Source organism: Spermophilus citellus, assembly GCF_964194105.1.
Source record: "Spermophilus citellus genome assembly, chromosome: 2".
Classification (NCBI taxonomy): Eukaryota; Metazoa; Chordata; class Mammalia; order Rodentia; family Sciuridae; genus Spermophilus; species Spermophilus citellus.
In genome coordinates this window covers 237241058-237267220 of record NC_138183.1, presented here as the reverse complement: position 1 = coordinate 237267220, position 26163 = coordinate 237241058, and the positions used below count along the sequence as shown (strand labels likewise).

The window sequence follows — 26163 nt, the reverse complement described above, 5'->3', positions numbered from 1 at the left end:
CAGATCCACAGCACTTGGAAAGCATCTGGTTATTCCTGAACTGTTTTCCTGTTTGTAGCTACCATCTCCTCCCCCAGAATAAGCTCCCAGAATATGAAGTTTGTTTCCTTCATTTATTTTCCTTCCTCTCTTAGCAACTAGCATTTCGTTCATCACAGACTAAAAAAGTAATTTACCTTCTTTCCTTTTGTGTAATATGCTCTTCTAGTAAAGTTGGAGGAAATTGTAAGGATCTAAAGTAATTTGTGAGACTGGTAGTCAAAGGGAGATAGATATCAGCCATCTAGATTATAGATAAGCAAGCATGGGGAACAGTTAAGAAGCTCAGTGGGTCAGAATGAAACTTAAGTCTTTAAAAGAAAATGGTAGAACTTCAAACTAAAAATTATTTGTATTATTATATAGTTTAGGAAAAACAAGAAAGTGCATTTTAAGAAAATTCTGCAAACTCATTGTTTTATGGAATGAGGTGTTACCAGATTCCAGAATCATAAAAAAATATAAAGCTGATTAAAATATTCAAAAAGAAAGTCTGGCTGGTATCTGACCTTCTTTATGACCAAAGGTTTCCCATATTCTCACATCACATGTGATTATTGAAGAAACATTTTTCTGTTAAGGTTAAAGGAAGGAACATGCTTTAACCTCATCTGAACAGTATGACATAGGGTCCTCAATAAGGGTTTGAGGTCAGTGGGTATGTTGACAACACTCCTAAATGCTATCTTTCTCAGGTTTTCATGTAGATCATGATAGTTTGGGACTATCTGTGAATTTGTAAGATTCAAAAATTAAGGGTATTGGTTTTTCTAGAACAGTTATTTTTCAACCTTTATTTCATTATTATCCTCCTGAGAAACCTTTTTAGACATTTTTCCCCCAGTCATCATTCCATGAAATTTTAATGTCATAGATAAAATTATTTATATACTCTGGCATTTGGGAGGGGAACAAATGATTACAGTGTCTTTTGGGAATGGTTATCTCACTTCCCCTGGCCCTCATGCAGTTTTAACCCCCATGAAGGCAATATCACCCATGCTGAGACCTCAGAAATCTAGAGATATATCATTATCCTTGGAAATGAACTGTTACTTGTACCTTTCCTTACAAATTAAAACTGGGACAAGGACTGTTAATAAATTAATGTTGAAAAGTGTCTTCTGATGGCCTGCAGCAGTTATAAGAGTAAAAAGAATGTGTTTCTTTATTTTATGCCTTGTATGGAAGACATTTTCTCTCTGAACAATACCTTGATCAGTTGAGGAAAGAATAGGCAAACATCAGGATTAGCAGAGCAATAAATGCAGCTCTCTAAAAGGAAAAAGAAATCACAGGGGCTGGGGATGTGGCTCAAGCGGTGGCGCGCTCGCCTGGCATGCGTGCGGCCCGGGTTCGATCCTCAGCACCACATACCAACAAAGATGTTGTGTCCGCCGAGAACTAAAAAATAAATATTAAAAAAAAAATTCTCTCTCTCTCTCTCTCTCTCTCTCTCTCTCTCCTCTCTCACTCTCTCTTAAAAAAAAAAAAAAGAAATCACAGATCACAAGATGCTTTTGCAATGATATGTGGAGGGGAAAGAGTAGGTTAATATTGAAGAATCCAGGTATAAAATTGTCCATCGTTCCAAAGCTAGTATGCTCTAACAAGTTCAGTTTCTGAAAATAGGAGTTGATTTGTAACAGAGAATACCGTTTAGCTTATCTGGCATCTAAGAATGTTCTATTCTCCCAAGAGGGTTTGGCTCTGTCTGATCACAAGGGTGGTTGTGTATGAAATGCACCTCGGAAGGAGGAGGAGGAAATGACATGTTCATGTAAATGAAATACAACTGCAAATTAAAGTGTCACCCTGTTAAAAAAAATCCATTTTTATTTAATTGGTTACCAAGGGAAAAATGTCATACAGAAGTATATATCAGGGAAAGTTAAACTGTGAAATATTACAAGCAAATCTGGATTCAAGGAAGTTCTTGGGGGGGAATTATAAAAAATTGTCTTAATAAAAATATTCTGATGCTGCAAAACTAGCTCATGAATTTCTGCCCTGTTACATGCCAGGATTCTGAAAGAGATTAACAAATATTTCCTCATTTGTTCTTTACCGTCTCTCTATCCAGTCAGCTGTGTGCTAGCTGCCTCTTCCCTGAAGGGAGCCTTCTTTTGAGATGTATTATGAGGAAGAAGGTCATCTACAAAGGAGATGCTTTCTCCAAAACAGTGCTGCTTACTATCAAAACATCCAAGGACTAAAATTAGCTTTTGGCTTTTCCATGTTCATGGTGTCCTCCCACTTTTTACTTTACTTTCTCCACATTTTTATAAAAACACATCTGTCTCTTTAGATCATGAGCCTTCTACTAGATGGTATACGTACAGGACCTACCATAGTGTTGGCACAAAATAAATGTTAAGTGATAACGGAAGGGTTGATAAATGGAATTATATTTCCACATAGAATTGTTCCTTAGGATATAGTATGTTTCCTCTTTGAGGTAAAAACCTTGCCATATGAGATTCCACAGGTTTTTTTTTTTTTCCCCCAACTTTAGTTGTGGTTCTTTCTCTTTTCTCCATTCTACTAATCTCACTATTATTTTCTGTTCTACAATGGAAACATGCAGATAAATGATGTATTGTTCTGTCTTTGTTTTCTCCTCCATCAGGGGCAGTGATTGGTGATGGACAGTCTGCTGTGGCCAGTAACATTGCTAATACCACCTATCGGCTCCAGTGGTGGGACTTCACTAAGTTTGACCTTCCAGAGATAAGTAATGGTAAGCCAGTATCAACCTGGGGTCCTGGTGGAAGGGGATACATTTCTGGTGAGCCAGAACTCAAAGCCTCACGTAGCACTGGATTTTTAATCGTCTCATTGGGTAGTTGATGGACACAGGCCATTCTACAGCTCTTCTGCTCACCTCAGCACTCCAGCTAACATGTCTTGAGCCCTGAGGAATTTATGGTCTAGTAGTTCACTGGCCAAAGTCTAAAAGTTAGATGGAACTAAAAGGATCAGAAATAGAAGGTAGTATCAGGACTGAAGGCTACACCTTGTGACCCTTGAAGAGGAATATAGTGATGTTAAGCTCATTTATAAATCCAGTCCTGATTGGACTGAAGTGAGTGGTATGGTTTATTTCTTTTTTTACAGATATATCTGTCTAAAACTTCTTTTTTCCTTGCTTCTGGAGAAGTTCGTAGTCTCATGTTCCCATTATTCACTTGGAATCACAACTTTGTAGACATTTCATTTCATTTGGTGTTTAAGGAAGGACCTTCTCACATTCCTGAAAAGTGGTAGTTCAGACCTTGCTTGTTTTCTTCTGATGGTAGGCCTCATCTGACTAGAGATTCTAACCATCACTGCAGAATTTCTGTTAAACTGTTCTTTATTGTACTGTGAGCCCCTGTTCCCCTTCTTCCTGTTCGGTTTTACCACTGAATTTCCATAGAATAAGCCTAATGAGGGGCTGGAGTTGTGGCTCCGTGGTACAGCACTTGCCTGGCATGTGTGAGACCCTGGGTTCGATCCTTAGCACTGCATATAAATCAATCAATCAATCAATCTGGGTTCGATCCTTAGCACTGCATATAAATCAATCAACCAACCAACCAACCAACCATTTACAACTAAAAAAATCTAAAAAAAAAAAAAAAGAAGAAGAAGAAGAAAGAAAGAAAAAGTAAGAACAAGCCTAATGATGCCTTCCAAGTAACATTCTTCTAGCTATTTGAAGGTAAATTGCCTTTTCCCTTTAAATCTTTCTTTTCAGGCCTTACTGCCTTAGATTGCTTTATCTTGTGTCGCTTCCAAATCCTTGGCAGTTCTGCTCATCTTCCATTTTAACTTTGGCAGGGTGTGGAGGTGGGAGGGGAGGTGACACAGAACAGAATAGAAGAGTCTTGACATGAGCTTGTACCTAGTACTTTGGACAGTATTCATCTTCCCTAAGATTTCAACAGCTTTTTCTGAAGCCACTATTGAGTTTGCAGTCACTTAAAATTTCTTGCTTTATTATTATTAAGCCAAAACTCAAATGCTCTGTACTTAACTTGTGTGGCTGGAATCTTTTAAAAACCAAAGCAGGTTTGTATTTGTTTTCATGAAATTTTATCATGGCATCATTGATTCCTAGCTCTTGCCTCTCAATATCTTATTGAACTTTGATTAGTCTTCTCTCATTCTTATATCATCTACTAATTTGATAAACACCCTTCCCCTTTCTTCCTTCAGATTATTAGCAAAATTGATAAATCAAAGCAAAGTATGGTGGCACAGGCCTGTAATCCCAGTGATTTGGGAGGCTGAGGCAGGAGGATTGCAAGTTCAAGACCAGTTTCAGCAATTTAGGGAAGCCCTGAGTAACTTAACATGATCTTGTCTCAAAATAAAAAATAAAAAGGGCTGGGAATGTGGCTCAGTAGTAAAGCACCTCTGGGTTCAATCCCTAGTTCCAAAAGAAAAGAAAAGAAAAGAAAAATCAGTGAATCAGGACACTGCACTAAGCTTTGTTGTATTGTGGGTTTTGTCTGTTGATTTGGGTTCATAAATTACATTTTAGGACTTAGTTATTCACATCTGAAGTATATGTTTCCTGTCTTATCTGTAGAAAGGATTTGTTGGATACCTTAAAATAATTAAGATGTTGTCTATTTGTGGCATTTCCCTGTATGCCAGTGTTTTCTTCTTTTGTGTGTGGGGGGTGGGGAGGTGGTTATCGGGGATTGATCCTGGGGCATTTAACCACTGAATCATATCCCCAGCCGTTTTTGTATTTTATTTAGATACAGGGTCTCATTGAGTTGCTTAGTGCCTTGTTAAATTTCTGAGGCTGACTCTGAACTGATGATCCTCCTGTCTCAGCCTCCTGAGCCACTGAGATTACAGGCCTCTGCCCCCAACTGTATAACACTCTTGATATTTTTATCAAAGGAAATGAGGTTGGTTTTTTTATGTTCTGTTCCTTAGTGAAATCTCATCCATTTCTTTCTAAATGTTTATAATCCAGGTATGTCCAATAATCTGTTCTTTAATCCTACTAGGAATCCATAGCAGTTTACTTTCCCTTATCAAAAACCAAATGTGCTGGGTTTGGTGGCACACGCCTGTAATCCCATTGGCTTGGGAGGCTGAGGCAGGAGGATCTCGAATTCAAAGCCAACCTCTGCAACAGTAAGGCGCTCATCAACTCAGTGAGACCCTGTCTCTAAATAAAATACAAAATAGGGCTGGGGATGTGGCTCAGTGGTTGAATGCCCCTGAGTTCAATCCTCAGTATCCACCCATCCACCCACCCCCAAAGAAAGAAGAAAGAAAACCAAAATGTGTTTGTTCATCTCTACTTTTCTGGCCCAAATCTTACTGGCTGTAATTTTTTTTACAGGTAATTTGTTTCCTTAATTTGTCACTTTCTATTGATATAATATGAATTAGGTAATACAGTCACTGTTCAAAAATTTTAGAAATATAAAAAGATGTACAATATGAAGCCTTCCAATCCTGTTCCCTGCCACCTACCATTTCTTACCACAGGCAACCACTGTTAACAGTTTCTTGTCTGTCTTTTCAAGGATATTATGTATGTATAAAAACAAATGCAAAGTAATATTTTCCCACCTTTTATGTATTCTGAATGGCAGCACACTGTACCTATTTTTCTTATGTTTTTTCTTTAACAGTATATCTTAGTGATCTTTACATATCAGTATAGAAAGAAATTATTCAAAGCTGAGGATGTGTAGCTCAGTAGTAGAATTTTTGCCTACCATGCAGGAGGCCATAGGTTCAATCCCCAATACTACATTCAGTCAGTGAGTTTACTCATTTTTTATGGCTGCCTTGTATTTCATTGAATAAATTTTATTTTTTAACTTGTGTTCTATTAGGTTGTTTTCAACCTTCTGCTATACAAACTATATTACAGTTTGTCATCTTGCACATGAATAAGCATATTGATAAGATAAATACCTAGAAATTGAAATTTCACGGAGGAAAAGAGTATGTACATTGGTAATTTTGGTAGATCTTACCATATTGCCCTTTGAGCATATTGTGCCACTTTAAATTCCTACCTGCAATTCATGAGAGTACTTGATTCCCTAAACTCTTTCTGATAACTTTTATTGAATTCTTATATATTTGCAAATATGATGGTTAAAATGTAGTATGTGCACATTTTAAATTGGTCCCAAACAAGGTTGTGTGTCTCTTTGTATACTTGACCATTTGCTGCTCTGTCTTGACCTGCCTACATGCTTTACCTCTTTCTCTATTGTGTTAATGGTCTTTTCCTCAGCAACTCTACAGAAGCTCTTTATAAATCAGAAAATTAACTTATAATAAGAGTTTCCTACCTGTCATTTATCTTTTGACTTTGCTGAAGGTTATTTTTGTCATAGAACTTATTTTAAATCAAAATTATACAACTTTCCTTTTATGGTTCCTAGTTTTTTGTGTCATCATTAAGATCATTTAGTACTTTATATTTTAATTTTTTGTATTTAAAATCCTTGATTCTTTAGGAAACTTAATCCCCCATAAGAAGACTGATCCAACTTTCTCCCCATTATGGCTCATTATTTGTCCCAGCCCATTAATATTCCATTTGTTTCCACTGATTTGGAATGTCATTTTTCATCATACTATTAATTTTCTGTGTGTATCCAGACATATTTTCTGGCTATTCTATTATAGTGAGCTGATTGTTCAGATGAGAGTTCACATGGATTTTGTTGTTTTTTGTGTTTTGTGGTACTGGGAGTAGAACCCAGGAGTAGAACCACTGAGCTGCCTTCCCAGACCCTTTTTTAATTTTTTATTTTGAGACAGGGACTTGCTAGGTTGCAGAGGCTAGCTTGGAACTTATGATCCTCCTGCCTCAGCCTCTCAAGTTGCTGCAAGTATATAAGCATGTGCCACTTTTTCCAGTGTGGGTTTCATTTTAGAAGATTTAGAATCTGGTAGAACTAGTTTACTGTTTTGTGTTTTGTTTTTTTTTTTAAGTTTTTCTGTCTACTTTTGTATTTTTTTTAACTACATTTTTATTTTTTCTCTTGATAGGAACATTAAAACTACCTTTTAGCCTGGCACGGTGGCACATGCCTGTAATCCCAGTGGCTTGGGAGGTTGAGGCAGCAGGATCATGAGTTCAAAGTCAGCCTCTGCAACAGCAACGCACTAAGCAACTCAGTGAGATACTGTCTCTAAATAAAATACAAAATAGGGCTGGGGATGTGGCTCAGTGGTAAAGCACCCCTAGGTTTAGTCCCTGATATACATACATACATACATACATACATACACAAAATGAATACATAATTTTAAAAAAATTTAAAAATAGAATCTGGCAGTATAATTTTTATAATCACATTTAATTTATATAAATACTTAAGGAGATTAAATATCTTTATCTTATCCTACAATATGATTTTCAGTTTATCCAAATTTCTCTTGTATTCATAGGAATGTTTTAAAGTCGTCTTCATATAAATCCTATACATTTCTTAAGATTTTTAACTGTCATACTGCCTTTGTTTACTGGTTATAGTATTTACTTTATTAAATCTCATGGAGTTATCTAAGTATGCTTCCTGGAGATAATGATTTTACCCTCTCCATTCCAGTTTTTTACATTTGTGATTTTGTTATTGCAATACTGGGGGTTAACCCAGGGACATACTACCATTGAGCCACATCACATTGATTGATTGATTAATTCATTGATACTAGGAATTGAACCAGGGGTACTTTACCACAAGGCCACATTCCCAGCCCTTTTTATTTTTTGTTTTGAGACAGGGTCTCACTAAGTTGCTTGGGTCTTGCCTAGTTGCTGAGGCTGGCCTTGAACTTATACACCTTCTGACTCAGCCTCCTAAATCACTGGGATTATAGGTGGGTGTGTGCCATGGTGCTCAGCTTGTGATTTCTTTTCTCTAAGTACATTAGTGTTAACCCTAATAATAGTGATATTGTATATACCCTCCCCCATTAAGTGTATTACTAGCTATAGGGTTGAACTAGAACTACTTTTATTATTTTAAAAATTATCCAGATATTCCTCTTTTACTAGTCATTTTTATCAAGAATAGTATTGAACTTATTTATGCCCTTTCAGTATTTATGATTTTATAATTTATAATTTTTGTAATTATGAGTTTATAATTTTTCTTTTCTTAGATCTAATGTAATCAATTATGTTAATTATATAGCCATGTTTGGTGGCACACACTTGTAATCCCAGTGACTCCAGAAACTGAAGCAGGAGAATCACAAGTTCAAAGCCAGCTTCAATAACTTAGCAAGGCTCTAAGCAACTTAGTGAGACCCTGTCTCAAAATAAAAAATAAGGGGCTGAGGTTGTGGCTCAGTGGTAGAGTGCTTGTCTAGCACACATGAGGCACTGGGTTCAAACCTCAGCACCACATAAAAATGAAATAAAGATATTGTGTCCACCTACAACTAAAAAATAAATATTTAAAAAAATAAATTTAAAAAAATAAAAAGAGCTGGGGGTAGCTCAGTGGATAAGCTCCCCTGGCCTGGGTTCAATCCCCAGTACAAAAAAATAAGTCATATAACATTTCACCCATTCTTATATTAGTTGGTTAAGCCCTACCTGGTTTTAATGTATTTTTTCATTGATATTGATAAACAAAATGGATCTTGGTGGTTCTGTTTTTTAATGATATTTTTGTAGGTGTGGTGTTAGTGTTGTTTGTGTTACAAATATAACTTCTTTTTCCTTATTTTGTCTGTAGCTGTTTAAAGAATAACTGGAAGAACTTCAGAGCAGTATTGGAGTTACTTACCTTTTTTTAAAATATGGACCACTTCATGAATTTGCATGTCATCCTTATGCAAGGGCCAAGCTAATCTTCTGTATTGTTCCAATTTTAGTATATGTGCTGCCCAAGGAAACCCTTATTTACCCTTCTTTGCTCTTAAAGATCTGGGTCTGATTCTCTCCCACAGCTAAAACATAAAGAGAAGTGAATGCTTTGATAACCTTCTGTCAACTTTATTTGACATTATTTGAGATATTTATTTTGATCCTGGGTCTCAAGAAGTTACCAAAGCTATCCTAGAATTTGTGATTCTCTTGCTTCAACCTACTGAGTCACTGTGATTATAGGCATGAGCCATTCCTCCTGGCTTAAGTACATAATTACATAATTTTTTTTTTGTGTGTGTGTGAGAGAGAGAGAGAGAGAGAGAGAGAAAGAAGAAGAGAGAGAGATGGGTGCTGGGGATTGAATACAGGATCTTATGCATGCGCAGCAAGCAGCCCCAAGTACATAATTCTTAAACTACACTAGTTCAAATCTCAGCTCAAGTACCATCTAGCAGTATGACTTTGGGTAGTTTAATCTCTCTATACTTAATTTTCCTTGTCTATAAATAAAGATTGTAATAATGTAATAATGCAAACTTCATAGGATTGTTATGAGAATCAAAAGAATTAACATGTATCAAGTACTATTGAATACTATTAAAATATTTTTAGTTGTAGACGGACACAATACCTTTATTTTATTTGTTTTTATTTTTATGTGGTACCAGGGATCAAATCCAGTGCCTCATGCATGTTAGCAAAGCACTCTACCACTGAGTTACAACCCTGGCCCTTTTTTTCCATATTTTTATTGGTACATTCTAATTATACATAATGGAATCTGTGTTACATATTTGTATATGCATGTGATATAACAATATAATTTGGCTCATATGATTCCCCAGTATTTCCCTTTTTTCTCCCTTCCTCTCTCCCCTTGGTCCTTTTTCTTTACACTACTGATCTTCCTTCAATTTTCAATTTTCATGAGATTCCCCCACTACCACCTTTCTTCCCCCCCCTCCCCATTTTCCACATATGAGAGAAAAGATATGACCCTTGACTTTCTGCGTTTGGCTTATTTCACTTAATATAATGTCTTACAAAGGACATGATTTTATTTATGACTACATGAAACTCCATTGTGCATATATGCTTAATTTTTTTTTTTAATCTCTTCATTCATTTACATATACCTAGGTTATTCCCACAGTTTGGCTATTATGAATTTTGCTGCTGTATATATGGGTATTCATATATTGTATAGTATGCTGATTTTAATTTTTTTTAAATTTTGGGTGATAATTTAATTCTTTAGGATTGATACCTGGGTCATCTGGTGGTCCATTCCTAGTCTTTTGAGGAGCCTCCATATTGATTTTCATTGTGGTTATACTAAATCTACAATTCCACCAACAGTGTGAAAGTCTTCCTTTTTCTCCTCATCTTGTCCAGCATTTACTATTGTTTGTATTCTTGATGTTTGCCATTCTTACTGGAATAAGGTGAAATCTCAGTGTAGTTTTAATTTGCATTTCTCTAATTTTTAAAGATGTTAAAAAGGTTTTCATGTGTTTGTTGACTATTTGCATTTTTTCTTTTGAGGAGTGTTTAGTTCTTTTGCCCATTTAAAAATTTTGTTTAGGGCTGGGGATGTGGCTCAAGCGGTAGCATGCTTGCCTGGCATGCATGCGGCCCAGGTTCGATCCTCAGCACCACATACAAACAAAGATGTTGTGTCCGCTGATAACTAAAATATATATATATATATATATATATATATATATATATATATATATATATATATATATAAATTTAAAAAAATAGAAATTTTGTTTATTTATTTATTTGGTATTAGGAATTAAACCTAAGGCTGCTTTACCTCTGAACCGTATCCCCAACCCTTTTTATATTTTTTATTTAGAGACAGGGTCTCCCTAAATTGCTAAAGCTGGTTTTGAATTTGTAATCCTCCTGCCTCGGCCTCCCAAGCCACTGGGATTATAGGCATGCGCCACCACACCCAGCTTGCCCGTTTATTAATTGTGTCTTTTTTTTTATGTTAAGTCTTTTTTTTTAAATTTATTTATTTTTGCAGTGCAGGAGATTGAACCAAGGACCTTGTGCATAGGAGAAAAGCATTCTACCAATTAAGCTACATCCCCAGCCCCTCATGTTAAGTTTTTTGAGTTCTTTAAAAATTTTGGGGTTTAATTCTCTGTCAGAACGGTAGCTAGCAAAATTTTTCTCTTGTTTGTAGGTTTTGTCTTCACATTCTTTATTATTTTCCTTGCTATGCAGAAGCGTTTTAATATGATACCATCTCATTGGTTAATCTACTTAGTATTATTTCCTGAGCTTTATGAGTTCTATTGAAAAAGTTGTTATCTTTGTTGGAGTGTTGGTCTTAGTTTCTGGTCTAATTTCTAGGTCTTTAATCCATTTTGAGCTGACTTTTGTGCAGGATAAGAGATAAGGATCTAGTTTTATTCTTTTACATATGGATAACCATTTTTTCCTAGCAGTATTTGTTATAAACATTGTCTTTTCTCTAGTGTATGTTTTTTGACACGTTTGTCAAGAATAGATGACTGTATGTGTGGGTTTGTCTCTGAGTCCTCTATTCTGTACCATGAGTCTGTGAATTTTTAAGACAGTACCATACAGTTTTTGTTATTACAGCTCTATAGTGTAATTTGAAGTCAGCATTGCTTTTGGGGCTTAAATTGCTTTCACTTTTCTGGGCCTGTTATTCTTCCAAACAAATTTTGGGACTATTTTTGTTTTTTTCTAATTCTGTGAAGAACATTATTGGTATTTTGATGGGTTTTGCATTGAATCTGTATATTGTTTTTGGTAGCTTTGTCATTTTAACAATATTAATTCTGCCAATACATGAACATGGAAGGTCTTTCCACTACTCGTGTCTTCTTTAGTTTCTTTCTTCACTGTTCTATAGAGTTTTCACTGTAGATGTCCTTTACCTCCTTGGTTAGATTTATTGTTAGGTTTTGTTTTTTGAGGGTATAATGGATGGGATTGTTTTTCTGATTTCTTTCTTAGCAGGTTTATTATTTAAATGAATACCACCATTTAATAATGATACCAATATCATTATTGGTATATAGTAAAGCTATTGATTTTTGTATATTGATTTGGTAACCTCTGCTGAGTTTATTAGTTCTAGCAGTATTCTAGTGGAGCTTTTTGCATCTTCTAAGTATAGGATCATATCATCTGCAGTGATGATTTGACTTCTTCCTTTCCTATTTTTATCCCTTTCATTTCCTTCTCTTGCCTAATTGCTCAGGCTAGAATTTCTAGCAGTGGTGAGAATGGACATCCTTATCTTGTCCTGGATTTTAGCTTTTAGTTTTTCCCTGTTCTCTATGATGTTGGTTCTGGGTTTGTCATATATAGCCCTTATGATGTTGAAGTAAGTTTCTACTGTCCCTGGTTTCTTCAGTGTTTTTATCATGAATGGGTGCTGGATTTTGTTGAAGGCTTTCCTCTGCAGCTATTGAAATGACTATGTGATTTTTGTCCCTAATTTTATTTATGTGGTAAATCATTTGTTGATTTGTGTATGTTAAATTATCCATGCAACTCTGGGATAAAAGCGACAGAGCTTGGGATGTGGGTCAATGACAGAGTAGCCCTCTGTTCAGTCCCTAGTGCTATAAATAAATAAGTAAAATTTTTGCAAGCTTCAATTCATTCACACTACAGCTTCCTATCATTTTCTTCTTTATTTGTCATTGATTCTGTGTGCCCTCTTCCATCTTTGAATATGACTTGTAAAACTTGAGCTGATCTTAGAGCATCATGAACAACCAAATCAGCTTATGTAGTTATGATTCTCCTTTCTCTCTTATTTAAATCACTTGAATTGTTAGAATTTAGCATTTTAAAAGTGTTGTATTTGGCAGGGGTAGTGGCTGCAAGCTTGTAATCCCAGAGGGTTGGGAGGCTGAATCTGGAAGATCACAAGTTCAAAGCCATCTTCAGCAACTTTGAGGCCCCAAGCAACTTAGTGAGTCCGGTCTTAAAATAAAAAATAAAAAGGGCTAGGGATGTGGCTTAGTGGTTAAGCACCCCTGAGTTCAATTTCAGTACCTTATTATTTTTTTTTTTTAAGAGTTTGATTCTTGGGCTGGGAATGTGGCTCAGGGGGTAGCGGCGCTCGTCTGGCATGCGTGCGGCCCGGGTTTGATCCTCAGCACCACATACCAACAAAGATGTTGTGTCTGCCAAAAACTGAAAAATAAATATTAAAAATTCTCTCTCTCTCTCTCTCTCTCTCTCTCTCTCTCTCTCTCTCTCTCCTCTCTCACTCTCTCTTTAAAAAAAAAAAAAAAAAGAGTTTGATTCTTGAGAAAATCCTGAACTCTAGGAGTCAGGACACATATATCTCATAATGGCCAATGTTCTTTTCCATGGTATTATCCTCTAGATGAAGTCACTTTTAACTGAGGTTTGTATCATTCACTTTTTCTCTTTTTGGTACTGGGGATTGAACACAAGGATGCTTTACCACCCAGGTCCATCCCCAGCCCTTTTTTTTTTTTTTTTTTTTTTTTGAGACAGGGTATTGGTAAATTGCTTAGGCCCTCCCAAGTTGCTGGAATTATAAGTGTGCATCACTATGCCCAGCTCACTCTTAACTGTTTCCTTGTTGGTCCAAAAGAGGCATATTTACAGTTGAGCCCTTCACTCTTGATAGATTTGATGATTAGTAGCATAAGTTGGGAATTACTTTTACTGTAGAATTCATTTCTCAAAGTCACCTGCTTCCCAATAGAGGGTAGCCTTTAACTTTGGAACAGCCTGGACCTAGGAACTGTGATTCTGAATTTTACTTATGGGTTCAGCAGCCACCACGTTGCTGGTCATCTGACATAATCTGAATTGCATTTCACCCTAAAAATTCCTACCATTCTCTCACTTAACATTAGGGGGGTTATGAATCTGCAGAGTTCAGAAGTTTATGAATAAGGCCTCATATGCATAGATAATTTTGAAACTGCTTTTTCAGGAAAAAAATAGCACAATTAAATTAATTATTTCTTTCCCACCCTCCCCCCTTCCTTCCTTCCTTTCTTTCTAACTTATTTCTTTCTTTCTTTTTTTCCTTCTTTCATGAGGATTGAACGCAGGGGTGCTTTTCCCCACTCCTGAGGCTAGCCTCAAACTTGTAATCCTTCTCCTCAGCCTTCCGAGTCTCTGCAGTTATAGGCATGTGCCACAGTTTGACTCAATGTAATTTTTAAAAGTAGAGTGTGTGTGTGCGCGCACACACACACACACACACACACACATGCATATACCAAGGATTGAACATAGTGACACTTAACCACTGAGCCACATCCCAGCCCTTTTTATCTTTTGTTTTGAGACAGGGACTCACTAAGTTTCTGAGGCTTTGAACTTGGAATCCTCCTGCCTCAGCTTTCCTAATTGCTGGAGTTATAAGCATGCACCACTGCACCTGGCAAGAGTAAACTTTTATTAGGTGAATGGCTTAGGTCACTAGGGTTCCTGGTGGAATAGGCCTTGAGAAATCCAGTGGATAAGTAGTGTAGGGTAGTACCACAAGGGATATAGTGATTGGTGCCTTTGGGGATGCTTGGTGTCATGTAGAACTCTGGTCTTCTGTTGAAATCAGAGAGGTTCAAAGATAGTCAAGAGGAAAATTTCCTGCTGATTTCAACCCCCTTGAGTTTTCCAAATCAGTATATAATGCATTTGCAAAGGCACTGCAACGACTAATCACTCCCATGGCCTCATCTGACCAGCCAGCAACAGGCTACCCATTGATCTTTGTACAAGGTATTTTTTTATAATTTATGGTGCTGATAGGAAGGCAGAGCCATCTGCTCCTCCAGGCATCAGTATTTCTAGCCCCTCCCATTCCCTGCTAGGGCATTCTCACTTGGAAATAATTTCTAATTGGGAGGAGATTACATTGCAGAGTCTGGAACATGGCTTCCTGCTGTCTCCTACATCCTTTTTTCTCCCTTTGGACCTGCCCCCTGAAGCTCTTCAGCAGTTTTGATTTGAGATATGTTTTCTTTCCTAGCCTTTATTTCATTCTTAGCTACCTAGCTAACTGCCTCATCATCTATTCCAGTATGATTTTACGTGGAAGTGAAAGCCATTTGCTGAGTTCTCAAGTGTGGTCCCAGATCAGCAGCATCAGGGACACCTAAGAATTTGTTGGAAATGTAAATTCTCAGGCCCTGCTCCAGCAGTCAGTATTTTGATATCGCCTCCAGGTGACTGTGGTGCCTGCTCTAGTTATGAACCACCACTGCCAAGTAAGGCATGGAGCACAAAAAGATTTCCCGTGACATTTGGACTGCTTCACTTTTTTCTACCAGCGTGTATTATTGATGAATCCAAAAAGGATGAGTTCTCCATTATCATTAGGATATTACTTTTTTGTAATAGAAATCAAATAATAGAAATCAAAAAATCACTTCCTGAATAAATTAACTCATCACAATTTTAGCTTTATGAGAGGAAGCTGCACACGTGGTAAAGCAGTGACCATTCACCTTTGTAACTGACCATTTCCATTTCCATGTGGGAAATTAATAGGCAATAATCAGTCAGTTAAGTTGCTATTTGGGGCTTTGAAATAAAAATGAAACTGTAAATACACAGCCCCGCACTTGCTGTAATACAGCTACCAAATCACTTTGTGCCCGTCACAGCCCTTTCATTATTGTAGAAGTACAGCTGGATCACTAGCTGCAAATTCCTGAAACCAAATATGCCACTAGAGAATCTGTTATAATTTTCAGCATTCTCTTTTTATTTATCATTTGCATGTCTCTCAGCTCACCATAATAACCTGGAACATACGTGAAAATAGGTAGCATTGAAGGAAGGGACAAATTTTAGGTAATAGAAATACAAGCACAATTCCTGAAATTGAGGCTGACAAAATGCTTTTGTTCATCTGCCCAATTTTTAGGAGTTTCAAGCCAAACTTTCCAGAAGAAGGAAAACCTCACATACACTTTTCTCTTCACCTTTTATCCCTGTAAACAGTTGGAAACTTTTGTGTGTGTTGGTGGAGAACTTTGAGGGTCCTTATACGCTTCTGCATTTGACCAAAATACATATTAATACCCAGTGAGATAGATCTATGTAACAGCAGGATAAAAGAGCAAAAAATACCCACTGAACTTTATCTACATTAAGGATAGATAAAATGGTAGCTGCAAAGCTGTCTTAGAATCCATAGGGTCCCTTCTTCCCTATGTATTGTCATGTCCTGATTAATATTTTGGGTACTTTTCTCTTTCCCCCTGCCTTTGTTAGTACAATTCTAAATTGTTAATTTTTTTAAATGTTTTTGAGGGTTACACCAACCTCAAGATTAAAAAACCAAATGAACTCACTCCTGAAGCTTCCCACAGTCATTTTGATTCTGTGTCCCCAACTGGCATCATGTGTTAGTACAGAGGAGGAAAAGGAAATTGTCATGTTTTTGGCAAAAGGCTTGGGACCCTGTGTCAGGAGCAGACGGTCCTAGTGCTAACTAGATAAATCTAGCCATACAGGCTAGAGCAGATGGTGGGTTGGGAGTTGAGCAGTAGAGGCCTAATGGTGATAGCATGAGTATTTGGATGTCATTATTTTATTAGTTAGCAAACAGAACCATCCTTGTGGTCCCTCCTCAGTTTTATGTGTAATTGTGCTGTAGGTGTCAGCCCCCGAGAGTTGGCACAACAGCGAGTCAATGTGTTCTCATGTGTTTTTTGATTTACTGTCATCTCTGTAGCTTCATAAGCAACACACAGGGAAAGAGGAACAAATGCAGAGTTTTGCGATTATTTTGAGTCTTTGATCCCATGCACCCTGGAAAATCAATTCTTTGTTTGTTTTCCTTGGGCTGATTTCCTAGGAAAACTTGCTCTTGACTTCCCAGTCCTATCTGCTTACTGGAGCAAATCACCTAGAACCTGGTGAGGGCAGCTAAGCTTGGCTGTTTTTTTTTTTTTTTTTTTTTTTTTTTAACCATAATGCCTCTGACAATTAATATCTCCTTCAAATAGGAGACAGAATAGAAAGTCACTTTGCATGCATTAGATCTAAGTGAGAGAAAGCCCAGAGAAGCTTGTTGTTCTGTTCTGCCAGTACCCATGAAGTATCATGTTCCATCTCACATCAAGGATAAGAAACTTCATCCTGGCAGGAAATCACACAGTAGGACTTGCAGAGGGGTTCAAATGCAAACCAGTGCCAGGCATGCAGGTACATTCCCCATGCTGGCTAACATCTCAGTGTCCTATCATGTGGAATGGATTTTCACAGACAGACAAGCCCTCAGCCCCCATCCTGCTACCTTAACAGCCTGAGCCTGCTCTCTGGCCAGTGCTATGCTTTAGTCTGAGTAACTGCGAAGTGCCGACTAGTTCTTCCTGTGTACATTACATTGGTTCACAATATGGAAAAAGACAGAGCCTAGTGAGAAACAAAAGGAGCCCCAGCCATTCAGCCAGGACTGGGCTTTGTTTCTCTTTATCCCCACTTTGTGAAGTTAGGGATTAGTGCAAAGAAAAATACGAAGCAAGAGTTGGAGTTGTGGCTCAGTGGTAGAGTGCTTGCCTAGCATGTGTGAGGTACTGGGTTTGATTCTCAGCACCGCATATGAATAAATGAATAAAATAAAGGTCCATCAACAACTGTGTGTGTATATACACACATACAATTTTTTAAAAAAGAAAATACAGCCCAAATTGGTGAGACCACTTCCCTCCCCGAGATCACAGAGCAGGTGTTGAGTAGGATTCCCACCCTCGAAAACTCTACCTGTTTCTGCTTTTCCTTGGAGTCACTGGGTTTGTGTTTTCATTTGTCTCGGTTTTGATCTCCTGGACAATAACAGTTTGGGAAAGTTCTCTGGTAAAGTTTTTAGTAAGTTTTCCTTAGTTGATCTTCAAGTGATGTTTCCTAAGTGTGAACTAAGACGACTCGGTAGGTGACTGTGATTGTGGGCATCCTGTAGTGTCTACTGAAGTGGTAGGAAAGATGTCTTTATTGCCTCTCACGTATCCTGTTCCCTGACAGTTTGAATAATAAGGCATCCTGTATAGCATTTTTATAGATAAGGTTCAGGCTCTTGGGAAGGCCCCAAATTTTGTCTCTGAATTTTTTACAGCATACACTCAGAGTTTCTTTTCCTCTTTTCTTTCTGTGATGCAGCTTCCGTGAATGTGCTGGTGCAGAACTGCAAGATCTACAATGATGCCAGCTGTGACATTTCTGCAGATGGCCAGCTCCTGGCAGCTTTCATTCCTAGCAGCCAGAGGGGCTTTCCTGATGAAGGCATCCTGGCAGTGTACTCTCTGGCCCCCCACAACCTGGGTGAAATGCTCTACACCAAGCGATTTGGTAAGGGATAGGAAGCCCAGCCTAATGACAGAGGGACGTTGGTGCCTTGGCATGGGAATTCCTAGGTGAGGCATGGCTTGGGTGAAAGTAATGGTCACGCACTGCCCCTACCTTCACTAGGGCACAAGCCAGAGAAAGCTTGCTTTGCAAGAATCTTGTCTAGTAGCATTGAAGAATAATAATAAGAGTCCTCTCTACCACAGTAGCATCACAAGCATGCTCTGTTATGGTGCTGGGAGCAAGAAAGGAGTGCTTTGGTCGTGGTGTGGGGAACTGAGCACACATATAGCAAGGCAGTTTGACTTTGAAAGCACCCCCAAAGGTTGTGCATGGTGGTGCGCACCTATAATCCCAGGTTCAGGAGGCTGAGGCAGGAGGATCGTGAGTTCAAAGCTTCAGCAAATTAGCAAAGTCCTAAAGCAACCCAGTGAGACCCTGTCTCTAAATAAAATATTAAAAATGGCTGAGGATGTGGCTCACTGGTTAAGCACCCCTGGGTTTAAATCCTGGTACCCAAAAAATGCCCCAACCCCAAATATGTGTGCTCTTTGATCCAGAAATCCTACTTCCAAGGAATTAAAATCCTGTGCAAAGATTTACATACAAGGATGTTCACAGCAGTATTTTTTATCATACAGAAAAATGTAAGATTATTGCTTTAAGAATTCTTTTAGAGTTGCTTAAACAAGTGATGATGCAATAATAGGATAGAATACAATTAGCCTTAAAAATGCTCTCAGAGGCCAGGCTCAGTGACACATGCCAATAATTGCAAGGCCGAGGCAGGAGGATTGCAAGTTCTAGGCTAGCCTCAGCAATTTAGCAAAGCCCTAAGCAACTTAGACCTTTCTCTAAATAAACAGGGCTATGGATGTGACTCAGTGATTAAATGCTCCCAGGTTAAATCCACAGTAACCCAAAAAAAGGCAAACAAACCTCTCAGAGGCTGAAACAGGAGGATTGCAAGTTTAAGGCTAGCTTCAGCAACTTAGCAAAACCCTGTCTCAAATTAAATGGCTGTGGATGTGGCTCAGTGGTAAAATGCCCCTGGGTTTAATCTCCAGTGCCAAGGTAAACAAAAAAGTGCTCTCAGAAGAATATTTAATAATAAAGAAACATTCATAATATACTAAGTGAAAAAGTAGATTTCAAAACAATATTTATAGACTGATACCAATATTTTAATGTGGTTACATGGTAACAATGGTTAACATTTATTAAGAACTTTCTATATATCAGACAGTACTCAATACATGTATGCCTTCTCATTTTACTATGCACTACAACCGTATGAGCAAACCATTATGAAGATTGGAAAAAAGACGAGGAGTGTATTTCCTTGAAATGGCAAGAACTCTGGGAAATGTTTCTCTGTTCTGTTGGCCCTCAGGTCCCAATGCCATTTCAGTGAGTCTGTCCCCGATGGGCCGATACGTAATGGTGGGCTTGGCCTCCCGAAGAATCCTACTGCACCCCTCCACAGAGCACATGGTGGCCCAGGTCTTCAGGCTGCAACAGGCCCATGGTGGCGAGACCTCCATGAGGGTGAGTGCCATTGTATGTGTCTGCATTATATACAGCTTCCCTAGGCTAGGCAGGGTAGTGAAGGACACACATGCTGTGATCTCCCAACTGGAAGTGGAACTGTCATGGTCTGAAGCAGTAAAGAAGGGCCCCGGTCTAGTCCATTCAGGACTAGCAGGCCTCACTTTGGGGAGCTCTGGACTGTTGAGAGACATGGGTTTTCTGACACCCTAGATAGTGAGCTAGTCCCCCAGAGGCCTGATACTGAGCTAGTCCCCCAGAGGCCTGAAGATGCTGAGAGTATCTTCAGAGAAAGAATAAATTTAAAAGACGTTCTTACCTCAACTTGGAACTTTAAGTATAGAGATCCATAAAGGACTCAATGTGATATTTATGCTTATTAAGTGAAAAAATTTTTTTGAAAACGCACACTATAAAATGTGATCATATACCCTGAAATCATAACTGTGATGGAGGGTAAGGACTGTAGTCAGTTTCTGTGCTTAATTGTACCATGCATTTCACCAGAAAAGGCCCTGCTTAGGGCCATCCCTTGTCTAAGGTATACCTCTCTTGTATTACCATAAAAACTTTCTGGGCAAATTGTGTGGTTAGTGGCCTTTGAACTCAGCCAAATTAATGTGCCCGGTTGAGCTTCCCATATCCCATGGGAGCTCATTTGGCTAGGATTTTGTGAAGGGGAGTCAAGCATTTGAACAGTTCTCTAATTAGATAATATTTAAGCTCTGCTTCAGTCTTAAGAACCTGTGAATTAATTCCCTTAGTCCTTGTGTAGTTTGTGTTATTTGTAGTTTGATGCACATGTTGGTGTATTTTCTGTTTTCTTCAGTCGTGTGCTATGTATGTTTAATCTGCCCAATTTGGTGTAGTATAAGCTCTTTAGGGGCATATCCCCCAGGATCCCTACTTAGTGCTCTGTGTATAGATGCTTGTTGAATCCCTCGAATGAGAAGGGTTTTTGGTTTGTTTTGTTTTTAAGAAAATTCTAGAGATATTGGTAGCCTGGTGTGGTCCTTGCTTCTCCAGCCTCTTCTCCCTGACTCTTTTTAATATATTCTAGCTGATTATGCTGAACTGCTTTTCAAGCTCCTTAAATTTGATAAGGCATTTTTTTTCCAGGGCACTTTAACCTTGAATGTCCTTGTCTCAGGCATCTACAACTGCCCATGAGCTCCTCCCCTTCTCAGGCACCTTCCTTTATATAAAACTAATCACTTACTCCTTGTGCAACCACTGTACCTACACACGTTCTTAGGTTAATACTCATCACACCAAACTGCATTTACCAGTTTTCATTTTGGTCTGTTAACTTGGATTTATCTCAAGATCAGAGACCATGTCTGTTTTCTCTTTTTGAAGTCTAAGTGCCTGATAGAGAACCTGACATTTAGTAGCAACTGAATGAATGAAAAGAGAATCTCAAGGAAATCATCCTCATTAACATAGGTGGTAACTAGTAAAACCAGTGACAAGTGACACCCTATCTCTGCAAGCCTCTGAAAGGGGCAGAAACAAGGCAGTCACTGCCCTTACAGTTATACAATAGGAAAGTTCTGATTCTTGAATTCCATATGACTCTGAAAATACTTGGCATTGGGTAAAGGAGAGAAGTTTGTCAAGATTTTTTCTTCTCTGAATATTAGGGGATGGAAGTTGAGTTTTAGTTAATTATGTCTTGGCTTATTGTTAGCAGTTGTGAAAAGTAAAAAAGCGCCTGATATCTGCCCTTCACCACCTAGAATCCTGGCCCAAAACATCTGGCTAAGGGCAACAACTATAAAGTAGAAGCTAAGATGGTGGGATCTTTTGTCATATACTGGCTTGCAACTAAGGGAATGCTATTGGAGGACTCTGCTGAGGAGAGGTGGTAAACCACTCAGTCCATTGCTGTCCTGCTAAGGGGCTCATGGCAACCAGCCAGCTGTATGCCTCATGAAAAGAGCTATTTCCGAGACTTCCCAGTGAGAATATTTGATTCTCAGTAGGTACCATCTGCCACTAGGCAAGGGAGCTAAAGTAGCTAGAAAAAGTTTGTTTGAGAAATGTTTCTCTCATGAAAGACAGGATCAAGGCATCTCAAGAAGGCAAACCTTGTGTCTACCCAGTCTGACTAAACCCATGTCACAGAAAGGCTTTTGGTTTTCCAGGTCCTGGCTGCTCTCATGCCCAGGGGCACCGAAGCACCAACAGATGTTCCTGAATTTATTCTTTGATGATCAGGAAGACAGCAGCTTGTGTGCATATCTATGCTACACCACTGCTTAAGGCACCAGTGAACTTTTGTTTAGAACAGAGAGTGAGGATTTAATAGACTGCACAGTATCTCCCTCTGCACAGCTAAGGGTTGGTGGTGTCTGCATCCCTAATGGCAACTCTGACCTTGAGGGAATACTTGTGTGGGTAAGAGACTTGTTCTAGCGCTTCTCTTCCCAGTATTCCCTTCTCTTTGGTGTTACCTCTTAGAAGTCACTGTGGTAATGTTCAGAGAGGCAAACTTGTTGGGCCAATATCCATTCCCAGGAGAACATCCTCCAGGGTATTGATTTATTCTAATTCCCACTAAGTGAATATCTCCCTAAGAGACTATCTCTTACACAATCCCATGTGAAACTCTTCCAAAATGAATTACTAATTGCAGTTAATTAACCTTAGTGCACTTATTCTAAGCATTTCTTCAGGCTTCTGGATCAGTGCTTCTCAAACTGGGGTCCTTGTTAAAATATAGATCCACCTCAGACCTCAAGTCATAAAAGAATGGGAGCAGTATTTGTATTATTAAAACAACTTTTCTAGATGATTCTGGTATACTTTTAAGTCTGAGAGCTAGTTTTCTTAATATCTTCTTTCCTTTGTTTTAGTTTTTTGCCCTCAGCCTTAACAGCAAGGTAGAGATAACCAGGGTCTCAGAGTTACTTAGCTTGGGGTTTTTTGCATGTGATGCTTTAATCCTCTGCTGATTTTATTGCAGGCATAGTGTTGTGTTCTCTTTCCTCCCAGATTCAGCCTTTGGATTGTCTGCACCTTGTGTCCCATCTTTTCCCAGTTGTTGCTGCTCTCCAGGTTTCTCCCTCATCTGTCCATATGTGCAGGAGTCTTTTCTTTCCCATGTTTTTTCATTTTAATTTTTATCCTTATTTCTACAAGCCAGGGTCCTTTTAGTCTTCCCCTTCTCTTTACTGAGACAGACCAGCCTTATTGGCAAATAATATTGGCAAACCAGGAGAAATCAACGCAACTTTTATTTTCTGTCTCCCTTCTCCCTGTCCTTTGACAACAATTCCTGTAGTCTAGATACGCTGCTTTCTGTGACTCAGAGTCTTCTGTTTGACTCCCTTTCACTTGAGCCAGTGAGGGCTTTTTGTTAATTTCTGTTTTGTTTCAAGTTAGGCTTTGGAGACTGCTGAGCTGAAGTTTTGCTGAATTCTCAAAACATTAAACTGCCTGTATTCCTCACGGCTTTCATTTTCTAATTGGAACAGGCACAATATTGTAACAGAAAACTGCAATTAATTTTCTAAAATAGTGGCAACTTGCACATTATAATAACTTTGGTTGTAACCAAGTGAAAGCATAATAAAAATACAAAATTACTAATGAAGCCAGAAATAGTTATGTACCCAACTATTCAGTTTGTATTGTAATAAGTGCTATGTTACTTAGGGATGGGCCAAAAGTCATCAACAGGGGCAGGATAAGGTGGGCAGTGTAAGCACATTTTGAGCTAGAAAGCAAGAATAAGGATTAGTGCTTTCATCACAGGAATCAACAGGTAGGTACTCTTTGTTCCAGATATATATACCACCCCCTCCCCAGCAGGTGGGGATTGTGGGCATAAAAATGGTTTATTAAGAATTGGGGGGGCTGGAGATGTGGCTCAAGTGGTAGCGCGCTCGCCTAGTATGCGTGAGGCACTGGGTTCGATTCTCAGCACCACATAAAAACAAAATAAAGATATTGTGTCCACCTAAAACTAAAAAATAAATATTAAAAAAAAAATTGGGGTTGTAGCTCAGTAGTAGAGCGTTTGCCTAGCATGCGTGAAGCACTGGATTGGACCCTCAGCACCACATAATAAATAAAATAAAATTATTATTAAAAAAAAAGAAACAAAAAAATTGGAAAAGGATCCTCATTGCATAAACCCTGCAGATCCTTGAGGCACTAGGAGCTCAACTCACAGGTTCTGGTTTACTTTTCTCTCTGGTCATTTTGTTGGCCTAATTGTTGAAAATGGACACCATCATTTGACTTTGTTGGGAGAAGGTCTAGGACAAAAAGTAGTCTAATTCCCCCTTCTCCGTGCAACAGCATTGTGTTCTTAAAGGCAAAGCTTCACATACATAGGTTCAGTTTTATTGGAAACTTTGTTGCTCTGTGATAAAAATGTATTCAAGGGCTGAGAAATGCCCAAACAGATCTGTAGTTGGGAGGGGGTGTTAAAGACTCCATTTCACTTCCCCTCTCCCTTTCCCTTCCTTTCTCCTCCCTTGTTGCCCTTAAGAGTTCTGCTTTTCAGCAATAGACTATCATCTGGTTTACTTCCCTGGGTCCAACTCACCAGATCTTTTAGATTTCTAGACAATTATGAAATGTAGGGGTATCTCCTGCTCCTGAGCTTTTATGCTAGCATTTCATTGATGGGACCTTGAGGAGCATAAGGACTAGTGCCATGAGGCCTTCTCCCAGTTCTGGTTAACATTCTTGCCTGCCCACAATTGACTTTACTCATACTCTGAACTGGAAGCCCATATCTGTTTGTTTCCATGCAGGAATGCGGAACTCTTTTTGCCCAAAGTGTAAGCAGTAATATCTTCATCTCTCTTCAGCCCCTTCCCTGTCTGAAGGAGTATTTCCTTTTTTAATACAAGTTTTTTAAAAAGTACCAAGGATTAAACCCTTGGGTGCTTTACCACTGAACTATATCCCTATCCCTTTTTATTTTTTATTTTGAGACAGGGGTCTTGATAGGTTGCTAAGACTGTCCTCGAACTTGTGATCCTCCTGTAAACTGCTGGGATTATAGGCATGTAGCACCACACCTGGCACACCTGGCTTCTAGAAGGATTATTTCTTGAGTCCCTTTTCAATTCACTACTATCCTTGGATGGGATATCCTATCAGATACCTATTAATGAGTATTTTAGTGTCATCCTGACCATAAGAAAACATGCATTGGCTTGCTTTTAATTTTACTGTTTCATAGCCATCATCACATCACATAGCCTCATTATGCAGACTATTAAAAGTTCATTAAAATGAACCATAGAAAAGTGTTGGTATCCAGAGTACTCAAATTACCACAACTATAGATCCTGAGGCAGGATGGTTGCCTGGTGCCATCAGCCCTGACCAATGTTTATATAACTTCATATTTATAAACTCTTTTGACCTGTCCTATCTTTACTCTTCAATATCTAATCTTCACTATGACTCCTTCCCTCCCTGCCCTTGAATTTAGCTTGTGATATAATCCTAATCATCCCTAGATTTTAAGAGTTTAATTTTCAAAAGTGACCCAGAACTCTAGTTGAATCCAGAGTAGTCAGAAATCTAAAGGAACTGAGCTGCCTTTTAAAATTGTCTGGCCTTGAGGGAGGCAAATACCAAAAATAAAGATGTTTTATTTTTGCTTCCTGGAAGGGTACTATTTCTTCAAGGGGAGATTGGGATAAAAGAGAGACAGTTTTGTTATCAGAAGTGATTTACTCCTTCCTAAGATTCTGTCCTCGTTAATTTTCTTAAAGCTGCCTGTCAGTTGATTAAAAGCTGCTTCCGCTGCAATTATCTTAAAGTTGACTTCTGAGATGTGGTACAAAGCATCTATCCTCAAAAAGTTCCTTTCTTCAGAACATTGTAGGGAAAGGGGGAGGGGAATGGGAGACGTAAGAGGTGTCTGGGATGCAATTTGTCAGGGAAGGGAGAGGGTAAGATACAAAATTAAAAATAACATTCCAACTGCAGTCAAAGCCATTAGTTTTAGGCAAATTTTTCCATGACAGATTCATATAGCTCTGACAATTTCTTTTTCCTGTGTCCTCTTAATAGAGTGGAGTCTATACTGCATTTTACTTGAGAAAATGTTATTTCACCCCTACCATGGATGTTAGGCCAACACTCTTGAAACCTAGGAAGCTCTGAAATAAAAGCATTTGTTTATTGAGCCATTATAGGTGGTACCCAGGAAAAGAACCAGGTCCTGGGACAAGTTTCTGCCACTACCAGCAACCAGGCTAGATAGCAGTTTGAAAAAATGACCATGAGATCTAAAGCCGAGTATTGTTATACCAAGGCAGGCACACACACCTGTAATCCCAGTGACTTAGAAGGCTAGGCAGAAGAAGAATCACAAGTTCAAGGCCCACTTGGGGCAACTT

The 26163-nt window shown here is 38.5% G+C and overlaps 1 protein-coding gene across 5 annotated transcripts in view; it reads left to right on the top strand.

The window, feature by feature from the left end:
* AMBRA1 (autophagy and beclin 1 regulator 1) overlaps positions 1-26163 on the top strand; it is a 190501-nt gene that overhangs the window by 138733 nt on the left and 25605 nt on the right. For all 5 annotated transcript variants that reach the window (XM_081279910.1, XM_081279909.1, XM_081279912.1 and 2 more), the window contains 3 exons: positions 2669-2779; positions 18056-18244; positions 19635-19789. In XM_081279910.1, the coding sequence (XP_081136036.1) occupies positions 2669-2779; positions 18056-18244; positions 19635-19789 (455 nt within the window). The remainder of the gene's footprint in view (positions 1-2668; positions 2780-18055; positions 18245-19634; positions 19790-26163) is intronic.